The 23,892-nt window shown below is 37.5% G+C and overlaps 1 protein-coding gene across 2 annotated transcripts in view; it reads right to left on the bottom strand.

Annotated features, from left to right (window-relative positions):
* Positions 1-23,892, bottom strand: part of AP1G1 (adaptor related protein complex 1 subunit gamma 1) — an 81,066-nt gene that overhangs the window by 39,643 nt on the left and 17,531 nt on the right. For both annotated transcript variants that reach the window (XM_065899743.1, XM_065899742.1), the window contains exons 2-3: positions 15,571-15,774; positions 3,329-3,453 (exon numbers count right to left, since the gene is read on the bottom strand). In XM_065899743.1, coding sequence (XP_065755815.1) covers positions 3,329-3,453; positions 15,571-15,771 — 326 coding nt within the window. In that variant the 5' untranslated portion in view covers positions 15,772-15,774. The remainder of the gene's footprint in view (positions 1-3,328; positions 3,454-15,570; positions 15,775-23,892) is intronic.

Below are 23,892 nucleotides of genomic sequence, written 5' to 3'. Positions count from 1 at the left end.
TCTTGTTCTGAAAAATAGTTTTTCATAAAAAAATTTATTTCTGTTAACATTGTAATGGGTTCATTACTGGTCATTTTATTTTTATTTATTTTGGGGGGTGTAATTTTAAATGAACTAATAAATGGTTTTAGGCTTCCCTGAAGAACAAAGAAAGGAAAGGAAACAGAAGGTAAAGTGTCAATCAGTCAGGTTTGCTATTGTCTACCAATTTGAGTATTTAAGGTAAAAATTACTGATAAAGTTTAACTTAACTATGGCTTTACCATTTAGTGTCCTAGTTCCCAAGAGTACTTAGTTGACTCTTCATTTTTCAATGATTAAGAATATTTGCATAATGCAAGCTCTTAAAGTATTATATTTAATTTTTAAAGATTTAATTCCAAGATAATTAATGTCAGAGTTTTTCTAGGCCAATGAACAATGAGGTAAACATTCATCATTAAACAGAAAACTATTGGTACATATGATGCCCCATAAGCAAAATGCAAAAAACCTCACAAATAAAAAGACCCATTCATTAACAGATTAAAAAAAAACATGGGCTTCCCTGGTGGCGCAGTGGTTGAGAGTCCGCCTGCCGATGCAGGGGACACGGGTTCGTGCCCCGGTCCGGGAGGATCCCACATGCCGCGGAGCAGCTGGGCCCGTGGGCCATGGCCGCTGAGCCTGCACGTCTGGAGCCTGTGCTCCGCAACGGGAGAGGCCACAACAGTGAGAGGCCCGCATACCGCAAAAAAAAAAAAAAAAAAAAAGAAAAAAAAAAGAATCCGCCTTCCAATGCAGGGGACGCGGGTTCAATCCCTGGTTGGGGGACTAAGATACCACATGCCACAGGGCAACTAAGCCCATGCACCACAACTACTGAGCTTGCGTGCCTCAATGAGAGAGCCCACATGCCGCAAAGAACACAGCCCAGGCACCCTGGAGCCCATGCACCACAACTAGAGAGAGAAAGAGAGAGAAAACCCATAGGCCACAACTAGAGAAGACCACACGCCACAACGAGGATCCCGCACCACAATGAAAGATCCCACATGCCTCAACGAAGATCCCACGTGCCGCAACTAAGACACGACGCAGCCAAAAAAATAAAGAAAATAAATTAAAAAAAAAAAAATGAATTATCCGAAGCCCTTTAACTGAGCTTAAACTTAAGTGCCAGATCAATTCCCAACTATTATTAGCTCTCTCCTAAATTCACTTGGGGCTTAGCTGGGTCTCATGAAAATTAAACATGAAGATTCCTTATTTGCCTGTATGCCTATTCTTCAATTTTCATCAAGCTACAAACCTATACTTGAGTTTGGTATTAAGTCTCTAATATGAACTTGCTGCTAGGCAGAACTGCCAAATTATCAACATATGATTGAAGGCTTGAACAATAAGGGCACAGAGCATGCAAGAACAAAAATTAAAGAAACTTTCAGAGGCCTGTCCAGAATAAATATGTAAAGTCACATTAAACATCTAAAATGTAACCTCCATGACACCAAGGATTCATGTCCATTTTTTACATTCTCCATCCCCAAAGCTCATAACACCTCCTGGCATACAACAGGTATACAATAAATATTTGTTGAATAAATGAATCAACTTAGTATTTTCATTATTAATATTTATTTCAAGGGCAAAAAGAACAAGATTCTCCCAAGTTAAGTCACAGAGTCAATGTATTTACATGACACACTCTATATTTACAAGCAATCATAATTTTCATTTTGAAATTTTTCATTATTCATTGGGAAATTTTAAATTATAATTTTTACCACAGCAAAATACATGAGTTCAGTGTCTTCAAATTGATTACCTATACCCTCCTGATTCTACTTTCTGTCAAATACAGAAATACTATAAATGAAAAAGAAATCTAAAAAAGGAGATTAAACCAATAGACAAATCAAAACCAAATCAAAACAAACCAAAAAGTACCTTTAATCAATATGGCCATCAGAACTTCCATAACTTTCTTTTTTTTTCTTAAATTTATTTACTTAATTTATTTATTTTTGGCTGCGTTGGGTCTTTTTTGCTGCGCGCGAGCTTTTCCTCTAGTTGGCGGCGAACAGGGGCTACTCTTCATTATGGTGTGTGGGCTTCTCATTGCGGTGGCTTCTCTAGTTGCAGAGCATGGGCTCTAGTCATGGGGGCTTCAGTAGTTGTGGCTCGCGGGCTCTAGAATGCAAGCTCAGTAGTTGTGGTGCAAGGGCCTAGTTGCTCCGTGGCATGTGGGATCTTCCCGGACCAGGGCTCGAACCCATGTTCCCTGCACTGGCAGGCGGACTCTTAACCACTGCGCCACCAGGGAAACCCTAAAACTTCCATAACTTTCTAAGAGAAATTTATTATAAGAGAGATACTGAGGGGCCTTTCCTGGTGGCACAGTCACTGAGAATCCGCCTGCCAGTGCAGGGGACATGGGTTCGAGCCCTGGTCAGGGAAGATCCCACATGCCGCGGAGCAACTAAGCCCATGCACCACAACTACTGAGCCTGTGCTCTAGAGCCCACGAGCCACAACTACAGAGCCTGCGAGCCACAACTACTGAGCCTGCGTGCCTAGAGCCCGTGTTCCACAACAAGAGAAGCCACTGCAATGAGAAGCCCGCCCACTGCAACGAAGAGTAGCCCCCCTCGCTGCAACTAGAGCAAGCCCGCGTGCAGCAACAAACACCCAACGCAGCCAAAAATAAATAAATAAATAAATAATAAATTTAAAAAAAGAGAGAGATACTGAGAACTGTTAATTCCCTACTCACAGGTCCTCTAATTTCTCCAGAATGGCAAGCATTAGCTTTGTAAGTTAAACACATAACTGGACTAGTAAATCAGTAAAGCACCCATTAGAGAAAAAAGGACTTATACACAAAAATTCACAGGGCTAAATATAATTCCCAGCAACTGAAATCTGGGATTAGACTGCTGACAAACAAGACCTCTCTTTTTACCTTTAAATGGTATTTATTAAGAATATACACTGGTAATTATTTAATAAACACAGTGTTTCATTACTCATGGTATTCAAAAAAATATATGATAAGAAAGCTCACATTTACCAATGCTCTTTCTATTCTATGAAAGTCCAAATGCTTATTCATGGCTAAATAGTTGTTATGACTCAAGATGTACAGCAATACCTTCAGTTAAATTATCCCCTACAGAAGTTTTAATCCTTTGCTTAGCCTCTTTACATATAAGCTATAGAACCAAAAGCAGCTCAAATACATTCTAGACAATAAATATAAAATCAATAAATAGAAGCTTTTTATGTCTTATTATAAAAAGACCTAAAAGTACAAAGTAGTTATTGGAAGAAAGAAATTAAGACTTACTTCTTGATACAGTTGGTCATGAGAAGATGGACATCTTGTCTTTCATCTAACAGCAGCATTGCCCCTAAATAGCCAATGCGTTTGTCTGTGAATTTTTGAGAGGCGATAAGCTTGAGGCACTCCAACTACAAATAAAAAATAAATAAATAATTTTTAAAAAGAAAGAAAGAAAAAAGGAAACGAAAAAAATCTAAGAAATTGCTACCATAATCAGGAAAGCAATGTTTTTAACCCAGAGTCAATGGTCAGCTAAAGTACATAGTTATAACCTGTATCATCAAACCACCTAAATAAAAGGCAAAGGTTTAAGATCGTTCAATATCTTGATCATAATAATCAAGTTCTGGAATAGATCATCTTGTCATGGTCCTATGGTATCTGCCATCCAAATAATCTGTGAAGTTTACCTTAGATCTACATATTCATACAAACTACTAAAGTGTTGTCATAAAGTTTTAATAAACCTAATTCCTAATTTAATTCCCAGGTTATATTAAACGAGCACCAAGCTCATGTGTGTATTTAACGTCTGGTTCCTATTGTGAGTATCAAAAACTCAGTTAACTGGAGGTGCCAAACAGTGTCCTAAACACCAGAAATGTAAACTGAAGAAGAGATAGACAATAACTAACTTTAACATAATGTGGAAAGTGCTACATTTAGGGCTCGAACCAAGTACTATGGAGAGGTGAGGTTTTGGAAATCAAATATAGAAGTAAACAAACACACACAAGCCAGAGGAAAACCCAGTAATGGAATTAACCTAAAATGTTTTATATGATTTCTTCTTTACATAATTCTTTACACAATCCTCAGAGCTTAAGAATCCGTGTAGTTATTTACAATAGCTAAGACATGGAAATAAGCCAAGTGCCCATCAACAGATGACTGGTTTAAGATGTGGTGTGTGTATGTGTATAAAAATATATATGTATATATACATATAATGGAATATTAGTCATAAAAAAGAATGAAATAGTACCATTTGCAGCAAAATGGATGGACCTAGAGATTATCATATTAAGTGAAGTAAGTCAGAGAAAGACGAACGTTATATGATATCACTTATATGTGGAATCTAAAAAATAATACAAATGAATCTACTTACAAAACAGAAGCAGACTCAGGAAATAGAAAACTTATGGTTACCAAAGGGGAAAGAGAGAGGGAGAGGGATAAATTAGGAGTAATTAACGGATACAAACTACTATACATAAAATAGATAAGGAACAAGGATTTACTGTATAGCACAGGAAACTATATTCAATATCTTGTAATAACTTATAATGGAAAATAATCTGAAAAAAAAAAAAATATATATATATATATAAAACTCAATCACTTTGCTATACACCTGAGACAATATTGTAAATCAAGAATACTTCAATTAAAAAAAAAAGAGTCCTTGTATTTAAACAGTTTGTCTACTTAGCCTTTCTTGAACATCACAGTCACTCTGATATACTTGATCATTCCATCTTGACTAACATGGAAGAGGCCAAACATTCCCTCTCGGGCAGTGGTTTACAAAGGGCATACACAAGTTAGACTCTTCAAGAGGGGTTTTTCAAACTATGCTCCCATTTAGAATCACTGTATTCCAAGGAAAGGGGCTCAGATGCAGACTGGTGTAGACAGGAATGTAAGATCACATGAGACTACTTCCCATACGAATCTGCCTGTAAGTATGAAAGTCAAACTGAGAAATGTAAAAGAGTTTACAAATAAACCTGTTTCGAGCTATCTAAAAACTGCTCTCTCAATGTACCTACAATGAAAACACCTAAAGGTTGTGGGATGACTACACCATCATGAGCAAGTCAAAGAAGCCTCAAAGGGAGAATAACCAGGATCCCAAGGAAAACTGAAATGCCTCTGAGATCAACAAAGATTATCTAACAACCCTTCCCTTCCGTCTACACATTCAATTTAAATTTCAAAAACAACTTCTGAAATAGAAGATGTTTATAGTCATTCTTACAATGTCAGCAGAAAAATTACTGCTGAGGTGAATGAGAAAATCACAAGTTAAAATGTTATTAGAAAAATCTTTCTCTTTTTCAAACTGAAGGTTTTAAAATCTTCCCATTTAATCATTCTATAAATAAATATTTTAGCAGTAGAAGAAAATGTTCTAAGAATCAGGTATCACTGAAATGTTTATCATCCTCACTGAATCATGCTTCAGGCAAACAGCAAGCATTACACAAACTATCCAAATTTTTTTTTCTTAAGGTGAACTAATGAGAAGGACACTCAGGCATTAATATTACTTCATTTTTTTTTTTTTTTAATTTTTTATTTATTTATTTATTTTTGGCGGTGTTGGCTCTTCGTTTCTCTGCGAGGGCTTTCCCTAATTGCGGCAAGTGGGGGCCACTCCTCATCGCAGTGCGCGGGCCTCTCACTATCGTGGCCTCTCCCATTGCGGAGCACAGGCTCCAGACGCGCAGGCTCAGTAATTGTGACTCACGGGGCTGGTTGCTCTGCGGCATGTGGGATCTTCCCAGACCAGGGCTCGAACCCGTGTCCTCTGCATTGGCAGGCAGATTCTTAACCACTGCGCCACCAGGGAAGCCCTTACTTCATATTTTTAAAGGCCAAGTTTTAAGACAGTCACACTAAAAGTCATTGATGACTGGTGAGTACAACTTGTTGCTTCTTGTGACAGCTGTTAAAACTTACCTAATAACTAAATAGCCAAAAGAAAAACTAAAATTAAAGGGACAAATACTAAATTAATTCTTTTCTAATATTTCCTGTTGGTACAGTGACTTTGCTCTAAGAATGAGCTGCTGTTTTTTTTTGAAGGTGACAAATTTGCAGGGAAAATACAAGATTATATACTGGAAATGGCCTCTGAAATACATACTCCAGTGAAGGATTAACTCTGATCACACTTCACACTTACAGTGGCCAGTAAACAGAGCTCAGACTGTACTACGTGTCATCATTAAAAGTGTTATCAAGGTTTTCAAATGTTGAAAAAGAAAATGATTGGAGGAGAATACAATGGGATGTCAGTAAATGTGAGGAGAGGGCATCCACTTTTGAGCAGCAATCACTAAAAACACAACTCAACACTTACATGAGTTACAGAACAGAAAAAAAATAGTAACCAATTAAATGTATCTACCCCTTAGACAACAACCTCAACTTCCATCTAGTACTACTGCTCCTCACTTTAAAGCTACTTGAAACTGCCACCTGAAACACTGCTAACCCACAAATCTGGCTTTAAATCCACCATAAACAGTCCACCACCAAGGTAACAGAAAACTTTTGCTTTTACCCCAAACTCTGTGAGCAAAAGATAAATGACAAACTTGGAAAAAATATTTGCAACTCATTTCACAGACACGAAATCCTATACAACAGGATTCTACAAACTTATTTTTAAAAAGACCAACAATGGGGCTTCGCTGGTGGCGCAGTGGTTGAGAGTCCGCCTGCCGATGCAGGGGACACAGGTTCGTGCCCCAGTCCGGGAAGATCCCACATGCTGCAGAGCGGCTGGGCCCGTGAGCCATGGCTGCTGAGCCTGTGCGTCCAGAGCCTGTGCTCCGCAACGGGAGAGGCCACAACAGTGAAAGGCCCGCGTATCGCCAAAAAAAGACCAACAACGAATATAAAAAGTCAAAGAATTTGAACAGACAGTTCAAACTAAGAAATAATTCAAACATACAAAATGAAGTTCAGTCTCCTCATAAAACAAATGCAAACCCATCTAGGAAAATTAACTAAAACATCATTGACCTGTACACCTGAAAAGGGTGTGATATATGATATGCAAAATATGATTCAATGAAGTTATTAAAAAAGAAAAAGAAATGCAAATCAAAACCGTATTGAGATACCACTTTTTAACCTATTATATTAGCAAAGATAAAAAACTGTCGTAACAGTGCAAGGACATTAGTAATGGCAGTATAAACTGGCACAAGATGCAGTAAGAAAGATTTGGTCTATTTAAATTACAAACACACATACCCTTTGACTCAACAAATCCACTTTTAGGAACTTACAATGCATTTATATTCACACATGAGCAAAATAATGGATATTATTCCATTGTAGTATTACTTTAAACAGTAAGATTGGAAACAAATGTCCATTAATAAGACATCAGTTAAATAGATTCACACATGTAACAGAATATTATGCTGTATTTACTACCATGAGCATGTCAATAAAGTTGGAAAAAAATAAGTACAAGAAAGCTTATATATTGGTATGGGTTAATCTTCAAGACAGATTAATAAGTGGACAGTGCATACAGTATGTTACAATATATTTTTCGAAGAGGCGAGAATATACATGTCCATTGCCTGGAGATGTATAAAATGTCTCTAGAAGTATAGTCAAGAAATGAATACCACAAGTTGCCTATAAGGAAGGAAACTAAGTGATTGGAAGAGGATAGAAAGCAGAGTTTTCATCATATATCCTTTTGTATCCTTTAAATTTTGCATCGATGAACTGTCATTATTTATTTCAAAGATAAATAATATTGGGCTGGGAGAGAAAAAACTGCAGAATAAAGAGAACTTACATCTAACTTGTAGTTAGAAAAGTTAATACAATAATATTATAATTAAAAAGGAAAAAAACAACTGAAATAATTTGTTCCCCCTCCAAAGTTAAACATATATTTCAAGAAACAGCAAAAAAGCATTTGAGTCTTGGAATCATTTCATGAAAAAGCCTTTGAAAAATTTAAGAAAATCATATGAAAATATAACTCAGTAAATGGAAACTACCTTTTAAAGATAACTTAAATTCATAATGAGCAATTACTGTGTTATTCTATCATACCTGCGATGCCGTAGGAACATGTTAAGTAGTATGCTCCCTTCTTATCTCTATTCCCCACAAGGGCTGTGCTCTTTTCTGCTGACAGTTATTTTGTATTCTTCACCTACTATCGATTTCTTCCTTAACAACAGGTCTTAATATATTGATACTTGCTTATCCACAGCAACCTTCTCCCTCTCCCCCCACCTACATCCCAAAGGGTTGACTGTGGTAACTCTTTGCTACTCACTGATTTTTTTATATTTATTTTCCAAGTGTTTTGAGACACTGTGGTTTTCCTTTAATTTAGAAAGCTCCTGCTGTGTCCAAACCAATGTGCTAGTCATTCTCACTGACACACAGAAGGACACATAAAAGAAAACCAGCATTTGAATATTTATCATAAAATATGATAGATATATACCGTGACAGTCATGCACAAGCTACTGTGAAAACAAAGTAGGAAGGGCACCCAATTCAGGTTAGAAACTAAGAAAACATCTGAGAAAGGTTTCTATCTCTTTATATAACACTTAGTGGAACAGAAAGAAACCAGTTAGGAGCTTTGCCTCTCTTATCCTGGTTCTAGCTAAGAGACCTAAGTGAGTTATTTCAACAATCTGGGCCTAGTTTCTTTATCACTTAGGTAACAGCCACATCATGGAAGACAGCGCCCTAACAGCTGTCCTACACTCCATGTCTTCCAAGGCAAATCGTCCCTAATTCTCTCCAGCTGATCCTTGAATTTTTCTCAGAATATTTTCTCAGCAGAAGCATTCCAGAAAGCCATAAGCAACAAGCCTTAAGGGACTGAAGTTATCAGCCTCCTTTAGAACAAATACAGTGCCTTAAAAATCACTAATCAAAATCACCTGGGAGGGTTCTAAGATTTTTATATATATATATATATATATATATATATATATATATATATATATATATATATATATGTCACCCCCAGGATATTCTGATGGAGTAGATTTGAGAGAAAGCCTAACAACTTAATTTTTACATACTTTTCCTAGATGACTCAATGCTCCAATTTTCCTTGAATTTCAAAGCAATTTTTAATAGGAGAACTTTACCAAGTTTCTGGCCTTGTTACATTTTTCTGAAGTACAAATATATTGTACAAGTACAAATATATTGCCTTTTATCAGCATTTAATCTGGTTGCCCTTTAGAAAAAGCTGCACTCATTTTGTTAGCTTTTAGAACAATTTCCCAAAAGGTCAAATGCACATATACATTTGCTTTTAATTTAACATTGAGCTTTATGATGTGAACAATCATCTTGATGAAAAGATGCAATTAAAATATTGTAAACATTAACCAATCTGCAATTGATTGGTTAGGTCTTAGTTACTTGTATTTCATTTTAATGCTCAGAAATAACTTTCCAGTTTATACACATACACACACACACACACACACTCACTCACACACACACAATTTTTGAAGAACAAGATTATAACTGCTTTACCACTGTGTAGCTTGGCAACATAAAATCTATATGGACCAGAGCCTGTTTTTTCATTCTTCTGGCATTAACATTCCTATTGTATCCCATTTTTTTTTTCTCTTGAGAAAATTTATCATGAAATATTTTACTCAAAAATTTGACCCACCAACGAGCTTTATCAAATCTTAACATTTTACCCTATTTATTTTAATAAATTTAATATTACAAATTCAACTGAATCCCTCTGAATATCCCTCTCTCTATCCCAGGACTGACCAAAACTCAAAACTGCTGTTGATCATTGTCATGTCATGTCCTTAGCTATACATGTAGAGACAATTGTTTCTGAATGTTTTAGACTTTACACAAAGTATCATATTGTATTCCTGCTCTTTTCACTCAACATCTTTTGAGCACTACTCACATCCAGACAAGAAGCTCTAATTCAGTCATATTCATTGCTATAGAGTATCCCAGGTATGAATATACAACTTACCTATTCATTTTTTAAAATAAATTTATTTATTTTATTTATTTTATTTTTGGCTGTGTTGGGTCTTCGTTGCTGCACGTGGGCTTTCTCTAGTTGTGGCGAGCGGGGGCTACTCTTCATTGTGGTGCGCGGGCTTCTCATTGCCGTAGCTTCTCCTGTTGTGGAGCACAGACTCTAGGCACGTGGGCTTCAGTAGTTGTGTCACACGGGCTCAGTAGTTGTGGCTCACGGGCTCTAGAGCGCAGGCTCAGCAGTTGTGGCACACAGGCTTAGCTGCTCCGTGGCATGTGGGATCTTCCCGGAGCAGTGCTCAAACCCATGTCTCCTGCATTGGCAGGCAGATTCTTAACCACTGCGCCACCAGGGAAGCCCAACTTACCTACTCTTTTTGTGGAGATACAGATTGTTCCCAATGCTTTCCTAACAGAAACAAAACTACAATGGACACTTATAAAACGTCTCTTTTTAAACAGACAAGGAGGCTTGATCAGATTCAGGTTTATCAGTTTTTCTTTTGTTTTGATTTAGCAAATATAATTCACAGGTGGTGGTATGAACTTTCATCAGGAGGCATATAATTATTTCTGGTGGTTGTCTCTCCTGTGACATGAGCAGCACCGACGATCATCAGGAATTGCAAAATGGTAATATCCTAATTCTTCCATTCCTTCTTCATTAGCTGGATTATTCCTCTAAGGAGCAATTTCTCTATGTATACCATTGGATCACCAATAGTTCCTTCAGAAGGAACTTAGCAATAATTCCTTTACAAGGAACTACTGGTAAGGAAAGGCATGATAAATGTTTGTTTCTTTCATTTATCAGTTTCCAAAATAATGAGTCAGTTCCCTAGTATCCTCCAAAGATGACCAATGAAGTTTTCAAAAAATTTTTTTAATTATTATGAACTCACTGATATAAACTTACTTGGTATGTTTCAACTACAATTATTACTTTTATTAAAAGCTCAAACTTTCTCATTTTGAGGCATGACAGCCTCCTCTTGTGGCTACCATATCCTTTTAAAATGATCTCTGTAGTTTTTCTTGACTTCTGGTGCAGTACAACAGTTCAAGCTTATTTTGTACATTTCCTGCCCCAGATTTGGGATCAGCCATCTTTCTAACGGGCCTGACCCTTTTAGAATAAAAGGGTATTTGGAGACCACAATCTGAGCTTAAGTGTGCTCAAGGCAAGGATGCCTACTATCACCTCTTCTTTTCAATATTGTTCTACATGTACAGTATAATAAGGAAATAAGAAAATGTTTAAGGATGGAAAAGGAAGGGAACTGCCATCATTTGCAGACAGTATTGTTGACCATTATGGAAACAACAGAGTCCACAGGGACTCTTAGAACTAAGTAATGTTGCTAGGCAGATAAATAGACAAAAATCAATTATATTTCTATATACCTACAACATAATTATTAAAAAATTTAAAGAATGCTATTTCCAATAGGAACAAGAGCTCCAAGGAACCTAGCAATAAGTTTCACCAAAGATGTGTAAGACCTTATGGAGAATACTGTAAAACTTTATTAGAGAACCTAAGGAAGTGAAATGCTATACTATACTATATTGATGGAGAGGAAGACTATTGCAGACAGGTAATTGGGTACAGCAGGCCAGGATGGAACTGGGGAGAAACAGAATGCATGCCCAGCCTGGAGAAGGTCCCTAGCCTACTACTACCATGTGAAAATGTGGATCCAGTGTTGCCAAATCCTCTGACTTTCCCAGAGAAACTAGAAATCCAGATTTCCATGAGAAGTTCTTTGATTTTTATACATAGGCAGCAAACTCAAAACAATTTTAAGTACTGTGCAGGACAAACAAAATACATCTGTGAAGAATTTGGGCCCTGAGTCACCATTTTCTACTCCTGCAATCTACCCACTTCTTCAGATATTCAACTTTATTTCTGGGTTGTGTTTAAGCCAGATACGTGAAAGGTTACACACCCTACAGGAAATCTATCATTGCTTTTGCTGTAAAAATGTTGAGGATACTGTCTCTTACCTTACTAAAAGAGCCCTAAATAAAAGACCCACGAAAGAACATCCCTTTTAGAATTCAGTACTTTTCCTAAATTTTGTTTGCTGTCCCTTAGGAAATGGTAAAATTGGTAATGTCTGACAGTTTTTTAAGAACAAAACATAAATGTTTAACATTTATTAATTTACTTAACCTTTAGAATAACCCTATAAAGTAGTATCACGAATATCCCCGTTTTACATATGAGGAAACAAGAAAGGTTAATAGGTTCTTGCTCTAAACCACACAGAGAGCAAAGTAACAAAGCCAATTCACATCGAGGTAGTCTGGTTCCCGCAGCTGTGCTCTTAAATTCTAGTAATAACAACCACATAACTGAATCTTTTTTTTCTTGCCTGAGCTGCCTCCCTAACAGCAACTACACAGGCCTTGTGTTCTGAATTCTTCCTTCTCCTAACTCTTACCTTCTACTATTCTTTTTCCCTTTTAAATAGATGCTGGTAACATAGGCCATCTCAAATCCTTTTTACTGCAAGGCAGGGCTAAAATAATTAACTTAATACAAATAGCTATTTATAGATTTAAACTAAACACAAAGAATGAATAGGTTTTAGAGTTATACAAGGTTGAGTCACTTAAGTCTAAACTCTAAATTTCTAAACACTAAACTCTAAATTTCAGTTTAAACAAGTCACTTAAACTCTAAATTTCAGTTTCCTCATCTGTACTATGAGGATACTATCTACCTCATGGGTTTTATTGCAAAATTTAAATAAGACTCTTAAAATATGGTTATTAGAAATTTTTAAATTATACATCTGGCTCATATTTAATTTCTGTTGTACAGTATCATGTTAGATACTGCAGTGAAAAAGAAACAGGTGAAATTAGCTTTAATAATATATTTTATTCAGCCCAATATATCTAAAATATCATTTCAACATATAATCAGCATATAAATTGTTAGCTATTTTACATCTTTCTTTTGTACTAAGGCTTCTAAATACAGTATGTATTTTACACTTACAGCACATCTTAATTTGTACACTACATATCCATCAGAAATATGTGAACTGTATTTAGATTTCATAAAACTCACAACTGATAAATAGATTCACATACCCAAGTTTTAAAACATATTTAAAAGTTTTCCAATAACTGCATCAAGTACCCACCCCAAATTTATTTTCCTTTAATATTCACCTCAGTTGAACTAGCCACATTTCCAAAGACCACTGGCTACACAACTAGTGGCTATCATAATGAACAGTGCACATCTAACAAATAACATGTAATTAAAGGCTGGCTGTTTTTACACATAATTAAATGAAAATGACACTGTGATTCATATATGCAGGAGAGAGAATCTTGATAGGAACCTTTTTATGGGTACATAATAAAGGCAATTCCAATGGGTAGGGTACCAAATTACTGATACGGATAGGGCCGTGACTTATTCAGAGGGAATGTCTGAATTCCCTTATTCCCTTATCCAAACAGAATGAGGGCCTTAAAATTATGATTCCTATTCCCACTCAGAAAAATCTTTATTTTTTTTGTATCAAAACTTTCCTTGAATGTGAACACTCTCCGCCTAAGACTTAAATGTTTTATCTAATTAAGTTCCAAAACACCTAGACAGACCTGAAAAGCAGTTTTATTTAAACATGTTATAAAAATAAATCTTAGAGATATATAGAGAAAGCTCCTTTACAAAATGAAATATCACCAAAGTCTATCCTATGATTTTAAATTCAAGAGTTTGTCTTTAAAGTACACCCTTTGGGGTTTCCCTGGTGGCGCAGTGGTTGAGAGTCCACCTGCCGACGCAGGGGATACAGGTTCGTGCCCCGGTCTGTGAAGATCCCACATGCCGCGGAGCGGCTGGGCTTGTAAGCCATGGCCGCTGAGCCTGCGCGTCCGGAGCCTGTGCTCTGCAACGGGAGAGGCCACAACAGTGAGAGGCCCTCGTATCACAAAAATCAGTAAATAAATAAATAAATAAAGTACACCCTTTGGAGTATATAAATCTACTGTTTCCATGATGTTAACAGCAGTACACTCTGAGTGGAAGGATCAGGAGTCTTCCCTTCACTTGACTATCTAACTTAATGAGTCTACTTAAAATCAACCAAAAAGAATATATGAATATCTACTTGCTTTATACTAATTATGTCACATACTACATGCATAACCACACCTAGATCCATTTCTGATATAGTAAAAGCATATGACGTTTATTTATAGAAGACAGCTGTTGTTTTTGACTGCCTAGTATCTGGTCCTTTCCTCTGATATTAACGCCTCAATTTTCCTTTGGGGAATTAATGCTCTCCCACTCTCAACCATGTATTTCTAGAGAGGCTGATCTCATTTCCTGCCCCAAAATGAGCATAAAAGTAACCCAGGTCAGCCTGGTAAGATTCAATCCCATTACTTTTGCTCCGGACACACAGGCTCAGCGGCCATGGCTCACGGGCCCAGCCGCTCCGCGGCATGTGGGATTCTCCCAGACCGGGGCACGAATCCGTGTCCCCTGCATCGGCAGGCGGACTCTCAACCACTGCGCCACCAGGGAAGCCCAATCCCATTACTTTTTTGTTTTAACCTAAGGGTGAGGGAATTTCCTTCCACTGAAGTTAATGAGCTGAACAGAAGATAAACTGATGACCATCTTTCCTGATAAATACATCAAAACATTAACAACATTATCTCTGAATAATGGGTAGTATTTTTTTCTACTTGTACCTAATATTGCACATTGCTTCTTTTGACTTTGCAGTCTTTTCCATAAAAAGACTACTTAGCATATAATTAAATTCTTAAGTGAAATAAAATTTAATAGCATTCATAAGAATTAAAAAGCAACCCACTATACCCTTCTCTGTGACTCAATTTCCCTTACCACATACAAACGTGGAAAGAAGAAAGCACTTATCACCAAGAATATCATGCCCAGACTGGCTGTATGTGTTTGTATGTGGGAGCAAATCAAGAGGCAGACCTGTACAGTGGTTATAGCTATCAAGGAATGAGGTAATTAGGACAAAATCCTTAAATCCTATTACTTGGCAACCACCTAATTTCTTTTACTTAAAAACATCTGTTGGAGTGTTCCTCATAATATCACTGCACTGAGGAAATAAGAAAACATTTAGCAAACTTTTCTTAAATGTATACTCATTATAGTCCAGGCCCTCTGTCAGAACAATCACAATCTACTGGTTAATCCCAGTCAATCTTTAAACTCACTGCCACCATTAAAACATACCCTAATCCACATAATGAGAGATTCCCAATGGAAAGGAATTGATGGTAATATCATGCCTTCCCAGGTCTGCAGCTTTCTCTCTCAATTCTACCCTCAGTCCACAATAATCAGACTACAAGGACATCAAAAATAGCCTGTCCTCCCCAACAGGAAAGACTAACAATCCCTGACCTATTGACATTAAAATAAGAGTACCCTTGCTAGATGTGGTCTCAGCCCAGCCTACCTGTCCAAAGTGAGCAGGGTAGCCCAGCATGTGCATATATAGTAATTTTGCCACATTCCGACACCGGTATGTATTGTCTTCTTCTCTAAAAGATGACCGAATTGCAGCACATTCTTTCTGGATCATTTCTCGTTCTTCGGCTTGGGTTCGGGCTGTCCGGATGGTCCGGATCAGCTCCCGCAATCTGATGGGGGCTGGCATCCTCTGGATATGGAAAGACATTAAATAAAGACGTTCACATTTTTTACTACCAAAACCATTCACACAACTTCCCACACATATTTCTGATTTTTAAGAATTTAAGACTTGCTGAGTCCAGTAACACAAAGTTCCAGCAAAGCTATTACATACAAACCCCTCAATTCATTAAACCTCTGGAAAGAACACAAATAAAAATGTTAAGTATTAACTAAAGCAAAATAAGACATAAAATACACCAATGACGTAAAGCCTATCACTAATATCAAACTATCTTAGGAACTAACTCAACCCAAATCTTTAGGCAATCCTTAAATTAAGGAAAGGCCTATGCCTAACCTTTAAGAAGACAGATATTTTCTGCTCAACTGTTGTTAAACTCAACAAAGTATCAGAGAAATACTGAATATGATCATAATTAAAGCTCAATTCAACAAAATGAAAGTTTAGGAGAAAAGACCAAATATCAGATTTAAACACCTTTCCAAGAAGCATAATCATCTCAGTATCCTAGGTACTCTTTGAAAATGTGACGAGGAAAAAAATAATAAACTGATCTCAGCATACAAAACTGTCAACTGAAAAAAACGCACAACCTAAGAGCTGAGAACTATGTTTTATTCAGGGCATTACTGATGCCCAGGATACAGCATCTCAGATAGCTCTTCCAAAGAAGTAAGGGAGAAGTCAGGATATACAGGAGGTTTTGCTGTGGAAAAAAAAAACATGTAGTTGAACATCACAAAAACAGACATCTCAAGGTAATGATTTTAGTGCTTTTCTATGTATGGGAAGATGCAAGAGTCTGGGCTGACTCAAATCATTCCTTTGATATGCATCTTAACTATCTAGGGCCCGTATCCTGTTTTTCTGCATCCCGAATTCCCCTCAAGGTGCACCATGCGGGACAGCTGCAGTGGCTGATGGTTTCACAGCTACAACATCCTTTGTTTACTGAAATGGCAGGTGACAAATTTTTGTCCAAAAGACTACTGGTGTCATATTCTCATGAATATTTTTAAAAGTAATAATAATAACAGAGGACCTATAATAGACAAAACAATTACGAAAAAAAAAAACCCCACAGGTGGAGAATTTGCACTACCTAATTTCAAGAAATACTACAAAGCTACAGTAATCCAGACACTGTGGAACTTAATTTAAGGACAGACAGAGAACAATGGAGCGAAACAGTAAGTTTAGGAATAGACCTACACAAATATGTTCAACTGATTTTCAACAAAGGGGCCAAGGTTATTCAATAGGAGGAAGGATAGTCTTTCAACAAATGGTGCTGGCACAACTGGATATCTACATGAGAAGAAAAAAATTAACCCTGGACCCTAACCTCACACAATATACAAAAATTAACTCAAAATGGGACACAGAAGGAAATCTTTGGAAATGTAAGTTTAAGCAATCATTTCATACACAAGCAAAAAATACAAAAGAAATAATTAATAACTCGCATTTTATAAAAAATTTTAACTTTTACCCTTCAAAAGATGTCATTATAAAAATAAGGCAAGCCACAGAAAGAGAAATAATACAATTCCTATCCTACAAAGGACTTGTATTTAGAATATATAGTTCTACAACTCAAAAATAAAACAATCTTACTTAAAAATGGGGAAAAGATTTGAATAGACACTTCTCAAAAGAAGGTATATGAATGGCTGTAAGCACATGAAAAGATGCTAACATCATCAGTCAGCAGGGAAATGCAAATTAAACTATAAAGAGATATCACTCCACACCATTAGAATGGCTAAAATTGTAGGCAAAAATATAGAACAAATGAACTTTCACAGACTGCTCATGGGAATGTAAAATGGTTCAAATACTTTGGAAAACAGTTTGGCAACTTCATATAACGTTAAATATACACTTGGCATATGATTCAGCAAATCCACTCCGTATTTACCCAAGAGAAATGAAAATATATATTCTCACCAAGACATGTACACAAATGTTCAAAGAAGCTTCATTTATAATTGCCACAAACTGGAAACAACCCAAATGTCCATAAACAGGTGAATCATAATCAGTATACCCCTATAAAAGAATACTTCTCAGAATAAAACAGAACCAATACACAACATACAAGAGTCTCAAAAACATTCTGCTGAGCAAAAGAAACAAGAACAAGAGAGTACATGTTGTATGATTTCACTTATATGAAACTCTAAGAAAGACAAGTCTCACCTACAGTGATGGCAAAGAGATCAATGATTACCTGAGAGGATAAAGACAGGGACTGGACTGGGATGCAAGGAAATCTTCTGGGGTGATAGAAATGGATATATGCACTTCTTGAAATTCACCAAACTGTATACTTAAAACAGTTGCATTTTATTTTATACATATTATACCTCAAAGTTAAGAAAAATGATAGAATTAGATAATCATTACAATCACCTTCAGTACATACTAGCTGTGGAATCCTAAACCAATGATTTTCAATGTTGTTCTAATCTAATATACCAGGAGGATGTCCCACTCCAATCAGTTCACTATGGTATCAATCCTCAAGGTAGGGATAGTACATTAGGAATTTAGAAAAGTTCCCTAGGTACTGATATGCTCTGGTATATTGGCCCTCTTAAGATTGTGTGTCCTAAACTATGCAAAACTACCTGTATAAGGCTGTTTTGTTACTTTTTTTTTAATAAATTTATTTTATTTATTTATTTTTGGCTGTGTTGGGTCTTCGTTGCTGCCTGCAGGCTTTCTCTAGTTGGGGTGAGCAGGGGCCACTCTTTGTTGCAGTGTGCGAGCTTCTCATTGAGGTGGCTTCTCTTGTTGCAGAGCATGGGCTCTAAACACGTGGGCTACAGTAGTTGTGGCTCGTGGGCTCTAGAGTGCAGAGCTCAGTAGTTGTGGCGCACGAGCTTAGTTGCTCCGCGGCATGTGGGATCTTCCCGGACCAGGGCTCGAACCCGTGTCCCTTACACTGGCAGAGAGATTCTTAACCACTACGCCACCAGGGAAGCCCCTGTTTTGTTACTTTTTAAAAGAACTATTCAAGGGTCTAGCGTTTGTAGTTTACAAAGCACTTCTACATTTATTATCTTCATCATCTCATTTGTTCCTTAGATCATTTTGAAGTAAGGGCAGAAAATCATTATCCCCACTTTGCCTTTGATGAAACTTGGTCTTAGAGCAACTATTCAACTTGCTTAACGTCACAAAGGCGGTAGCTGACAGAGCTAGCACCTGAACCTGGTATTAAAACTCCAAGAGTTCTTCCCAATACTTCAAAAATAAACATTATATTGGACTTCCCCAGTAGTCCAGTGGTTAAGACTCAGCACTTCCAATGCAGGGGGACATAAGATCCCACATGCCGTGCGGTGAGGCCAAAAAAAAAAATTTTTTTTAATAAATAAATAAACATTATATATACATGAAATAATATGATTGCTAGGATTTGTTTTAAACTACTCCCGAGGGAGGAACTTCCCTGGTGGTCCAGGGTTTAAGAATCCGCCTTCCAATGCAGGGGACGCACGTTTGATCCCTGGTCGAGGATCTAAGCCCGTGTGCCACAACTAGAGAGAAGCCCAAGCACTGCAACAAAGAGCCCGCACGCAAAGAAGGATCCCGCATGCCGCGATGAAGATCCCAAGTGCTGCAACTAAGATTCAATGCAGCAATAAATAAATAAATATTAAAAAAAGAAAATACTCCCGGGGGAAAAAATATTGAGGAAGGAAAATAGGAGAGAAAAATATGCAACAAAATGGGCAAAATATTGATCACTGATGAAGGTATACGATAAATACATGATGGTATATTATATTATTCTCTATTTTCATGTGTATTAGAAATTGTTCATAAACAAAAGCTTTTCAAAAGTCAAAAAGCCTCAACAGGGGCTTCCCTGGTGGCACAGTGGTTGAGAGTCCGCCTGCCGATGCAGGGGACACGGGTTCGTGCCCTGGTCTGGGAAGATCCCACATGCCGAGGAGCGGCTGGGCCCGTGAGCCATGGCCGCTGAACCTGTGTCCAGAGTGCTCCGGAACCGGAGAGGCCACAACAGTGAGAGGCCAGCGTACCGTAAAAAGAAAAAAAAAAAAGATGTTAATCACAAAAAACAACATCTTAAGTTAATGATTTTAGTGCTTTTCTATGTATGGGAAAATGCAAGAGTCTAGGTTTACTGAAATCATTCCTTTGATATGCATCTTAACTACTGAGGGCTGGTATCCTGTTTTTCTCCATCCTGAATTCCCTTCAGGGTGCACCACTGAGGGGCTGCAGGGGCAACAGTGGCTGATGGCTTGATGGCTGGAAACGCTCTTTGTTTACTGAAATGGCAGGCAACATTTTTTTTTTGTCCACATAGGTATGAATGAAAAACAAAAGTTTATTTACATAGTACAGAATTTAGTTTATATTTAGTATATTTCAGAATATATTCTAAGATCAAAACTAAACAAAAAGTTCTAGTTCCAGTGAAGATGGGTATAAACAACACTCCATGGAGACTCCTGCCTCTCTCTCCTCTGAATGCAACTAAAATCCTCGACAAAATGCATGCCACAGCTACCTGAGGACTCTGAAAAATAAATGACAGCAAGCAGACTAAAATCTATCATTTTCCTCCAGTATTGCCCAGCTTGTACCCAAGGGCAGCCCAAAACCCAGAAGTGCTCACTGGGTACAGAGAAGGAACTCTAAGAAAAACCCTCTCTTTCTGGTCCAAGGAGCAGGGAAAGAAATATAAACGACAGTGGAAGAAAAGGCTCTCTTTTGTTTAGTTTTGTCCTTCACTCCACCCGTGCCCCTAGGCAATACTGCAACGGTGCTGGCTGTGGCAGAAAAGCAATGGCAGTAACAGCCAGGCAGGCACCTAGAAACGGGGAAAGGGAGACTTTGCTCTTCTGACCAGAGGAGCTGTGATCCTAAGAGCATGGCGTAAGTCACTCCCTATCCTCCCACTGCTTGATAAAGGGTGAATTCGCCAAGAAAATACAACAATCCTAATTGCAAACATATTTGACAGTAGTGCTAAAACATACATGAGGCAAAAATTGACGGATATGAAAGGAAAAATAAACCACCACTCAATTATAGTTAGAGACTTCAACATGCTTTCTAAGAATACAACTATAGACAGAGTATCAGCAAAGGTGTAAAAGACATGAATGCCACTGTCAACTAACTGGATCTAACCAATATCTAACCAATATCTAACAGAATATACATTCTTCTCAATTACAGAACATTCACCAAGATAGACCATGTCTTGGGCCATTAAAAAAAAAAAGGGAATTCCCAGGCGGTCCAGTGGTTAAGGGTCGGTGCTTTCACTGCCATGGCCAGGGTTCAATCTCTGGTTGGGGAACTGAGATTCCGCAAGCCACGCAGCCAAAAAAACATTAATAAATTTAAACGAACGGAAATTATACAAAATATGGTCTCTGACTATAAGGGAATTAAACTAGAAATCAGTAACAAAAAGGTAACTGTAAAACTCTCTGTGTACTTGGAAATTAAACAATACATTCCGAAATAATCCATGGGTAAAAGAGGAAATATCAAGGGAAATTCGTAAATACAGTGAACAAAAACATAAACACACATCAAAATCTGAGTTATACACTAAAGCAGTGCTTAGTGTGAAACATACAGCATTAAATGCTTGTATAAGAACAGAAGAAACGTGTCAACAATCTGACAATATAAGGTTCTACTTTAAGAAACTAGAGGGAATTCCCTGGCAGTCCAGTGGTTAGGACCCCAAGCTTTCACTGCTGAGGGTGCGGGTTCAATCCAGGTCATCCGTGGTCAACCCTGGTCGGGGAACTAAGATCCCGTGAGCTGTGCGGTGCAGCAAAAAAAAAAAAACAAAAACCAATACTAGAAAAATAGCAAAATAAACCTAAACGAACTAAAAAAAAAAGCAAATAATAATAATTTTTAAAAATCCAGAAATCAATTAAATTAAAAACAAAAAAATATATCAAGTCAATGAAACCAAAACCTGGTTCTTTGAAAAGACCAATAAAATTGATGAACCTCTGACCAGACGATAAAACAGAAACAATACGAATTACCAATTATTAGGAATGAAAGAGGGGATATCACCACAAACATTAGAAGGATAATTAGGTAATAGTACGAACAACTCAATGCACATCACACCTGGACATCCATATGCCAAAAAAAAAAAGAACCTTGACCTAAATTTCACACCTATTAACTCAAAATGGATCATAGATCTAAATGTAAAACATACAACTATAAAACTTTTAGAAGAAAATATAGGAGAAAACCTTCATGACCTGGGGTTAGGCAGAATTCTTGGACATTATACCAAAGGCACAACCCACAAAAGAAAAAAATGATAAAACTGTACTTTTTTTTTCATAAAAAGTACAAACTTTTGTGCTATGAAAAACACTACTAAGAAAATGAAAAGACAAGTTACAGAGACTGGGATATTTGCAAATCACATATCAACAAAGGACATGTTATGTATTCAGAACATATAAAGAACTCTTTGCAGTACGTGGGCCTCTCACGGTCACGGCCTCTCCCGTTGTGGAGCACAGGCTCCGGACGCGCAGGCCCAGCGGCCACGGCTCACGGGCCCAGCCGCTCCACGGCATGTGGGATCCTCCCGGACCGGGGCACGAACCCGCGTCCCCTGCATCAGCAGGTGGACTGTCAACCACTGCGCCACCAGGGAAGCCCTAAAGAACTCTTAAAAACACAACAATTAGGGCTTCCCTGGTGGCACAGTGGTTGAGAGTCTGCCTGCCAATGCTGGGGACACGGGTTCGTGCCCCGGTCTGGGAAGATCCCACATACCGCGGAGCGGCTGAGCCTGCGCGTCCGGAGCCTGTGCTCCGCAACAGTGAGAGGCCCGCGTACCGCAAAAAAAAAAAAAAAAAAAAAAAACACAACAGTTAAAACAAACCAACCCAATTTTTTAAAACAGGCAAAAGATTAAAATGGATACTTTACCAGAAAGGTATAAGGATAATAAATAAGCATATTTAAAAGATGCTCAACTACATTAGGCATTAGAGAAATACAAATTAAAACCACAGTAAGATACTGCTACACACCTATTAGAGTGGCTAAAACACCAAGTGCTGGGGAGGATGCAGAGCAAATGGAACTCTCATACACCACTGGAGGGGATGCAAAATGGTACTGCCATTCTGGAAAACAGTTTGACAGTTTCTTATGAACTTAAAACATACGCTTACCATATGACCCAGCAATCCCACAACTTGGAATTTATCATAGAAAAATGAAAACTTTTGTTCACACAAAAACCTATACATAAATGTTTATAGCAGCTCTGTTCATAATTGCCAAAAACTGGAAATAAAATGTGGTAAATCCATAAAAATGGAACACTATGTAGCAATTTAAAAGGGAACAAACTATTGCTACATGGCATTACACAGCTCTAAGGTATTATGCCTAATGAAAGAAAACTGTCTCAGAAAAGGTTACATATTGAATGATTCCATTTATATGAAATTCTGAAGAAGACAAAACTATAATGATGGAGAACAGATCAATGGTTGCCAGAGGTTAAGGTTGGGGAGACTAAAAAGGGACAGCCTGTGGAAGTTTTTCTGAGATGATAGAACTGTATGCTAATTGTGGTGGTTATTACATAAATCTATACATGTGTTAAAGTTCACAGGACTGTACACTCCAAAAAAGGTCAATTTTACCGTATGTTAACTAAAAAATTAGAGTTTTTAAAAAGTAAACAAAAAAGCCTTCAATTAAACAATTTAGACCTTTTTGACCAGGTATAATAATATACACTTGGGATATTAAGTAGGCTAGTGAGAAAGTTACTAATTGTTCCATCCTGCTTTAAGACACATTTAACTGCTAATGAAACAAAACTGTTCAGCCTATAAAAGATAATAGCAAACACTTATTTAAGGGGTGGCTGAAGGCAGGTCTCACCTGAAAGATGAAGTCATGTTCTTTGCCAGTAAAGTAGGGATGGGTGACAGGGAACTAAAAGGTGCTCTACTGAGCTAACCCCCATGAAGCTGTGAAGGTGTCAAGCTGTCTAGAAAGGAGTTCCTGAGTGGCATGTTGAAACGCAGTGCTTTCCAAACACAGGCAGGTCAGAAAAGC

This window comes from Phocoena phocoena, chromosome 20 (assembly GCF_963924675.1).
Source record: "Phocoena phocoena chromosome 20, mPhoPho1.1, whole genome shotgun sequence".
Classification (NCBI taxonomy): Eukaryota; Metazoa; Chordata; class Mammalia; order Artiodactyla; family Phocoenidae; genus Phocoena; species Phocoena phocoena.
This window is presented reverse-complemented; position numbering and strand designations above follow the sequence as displayed.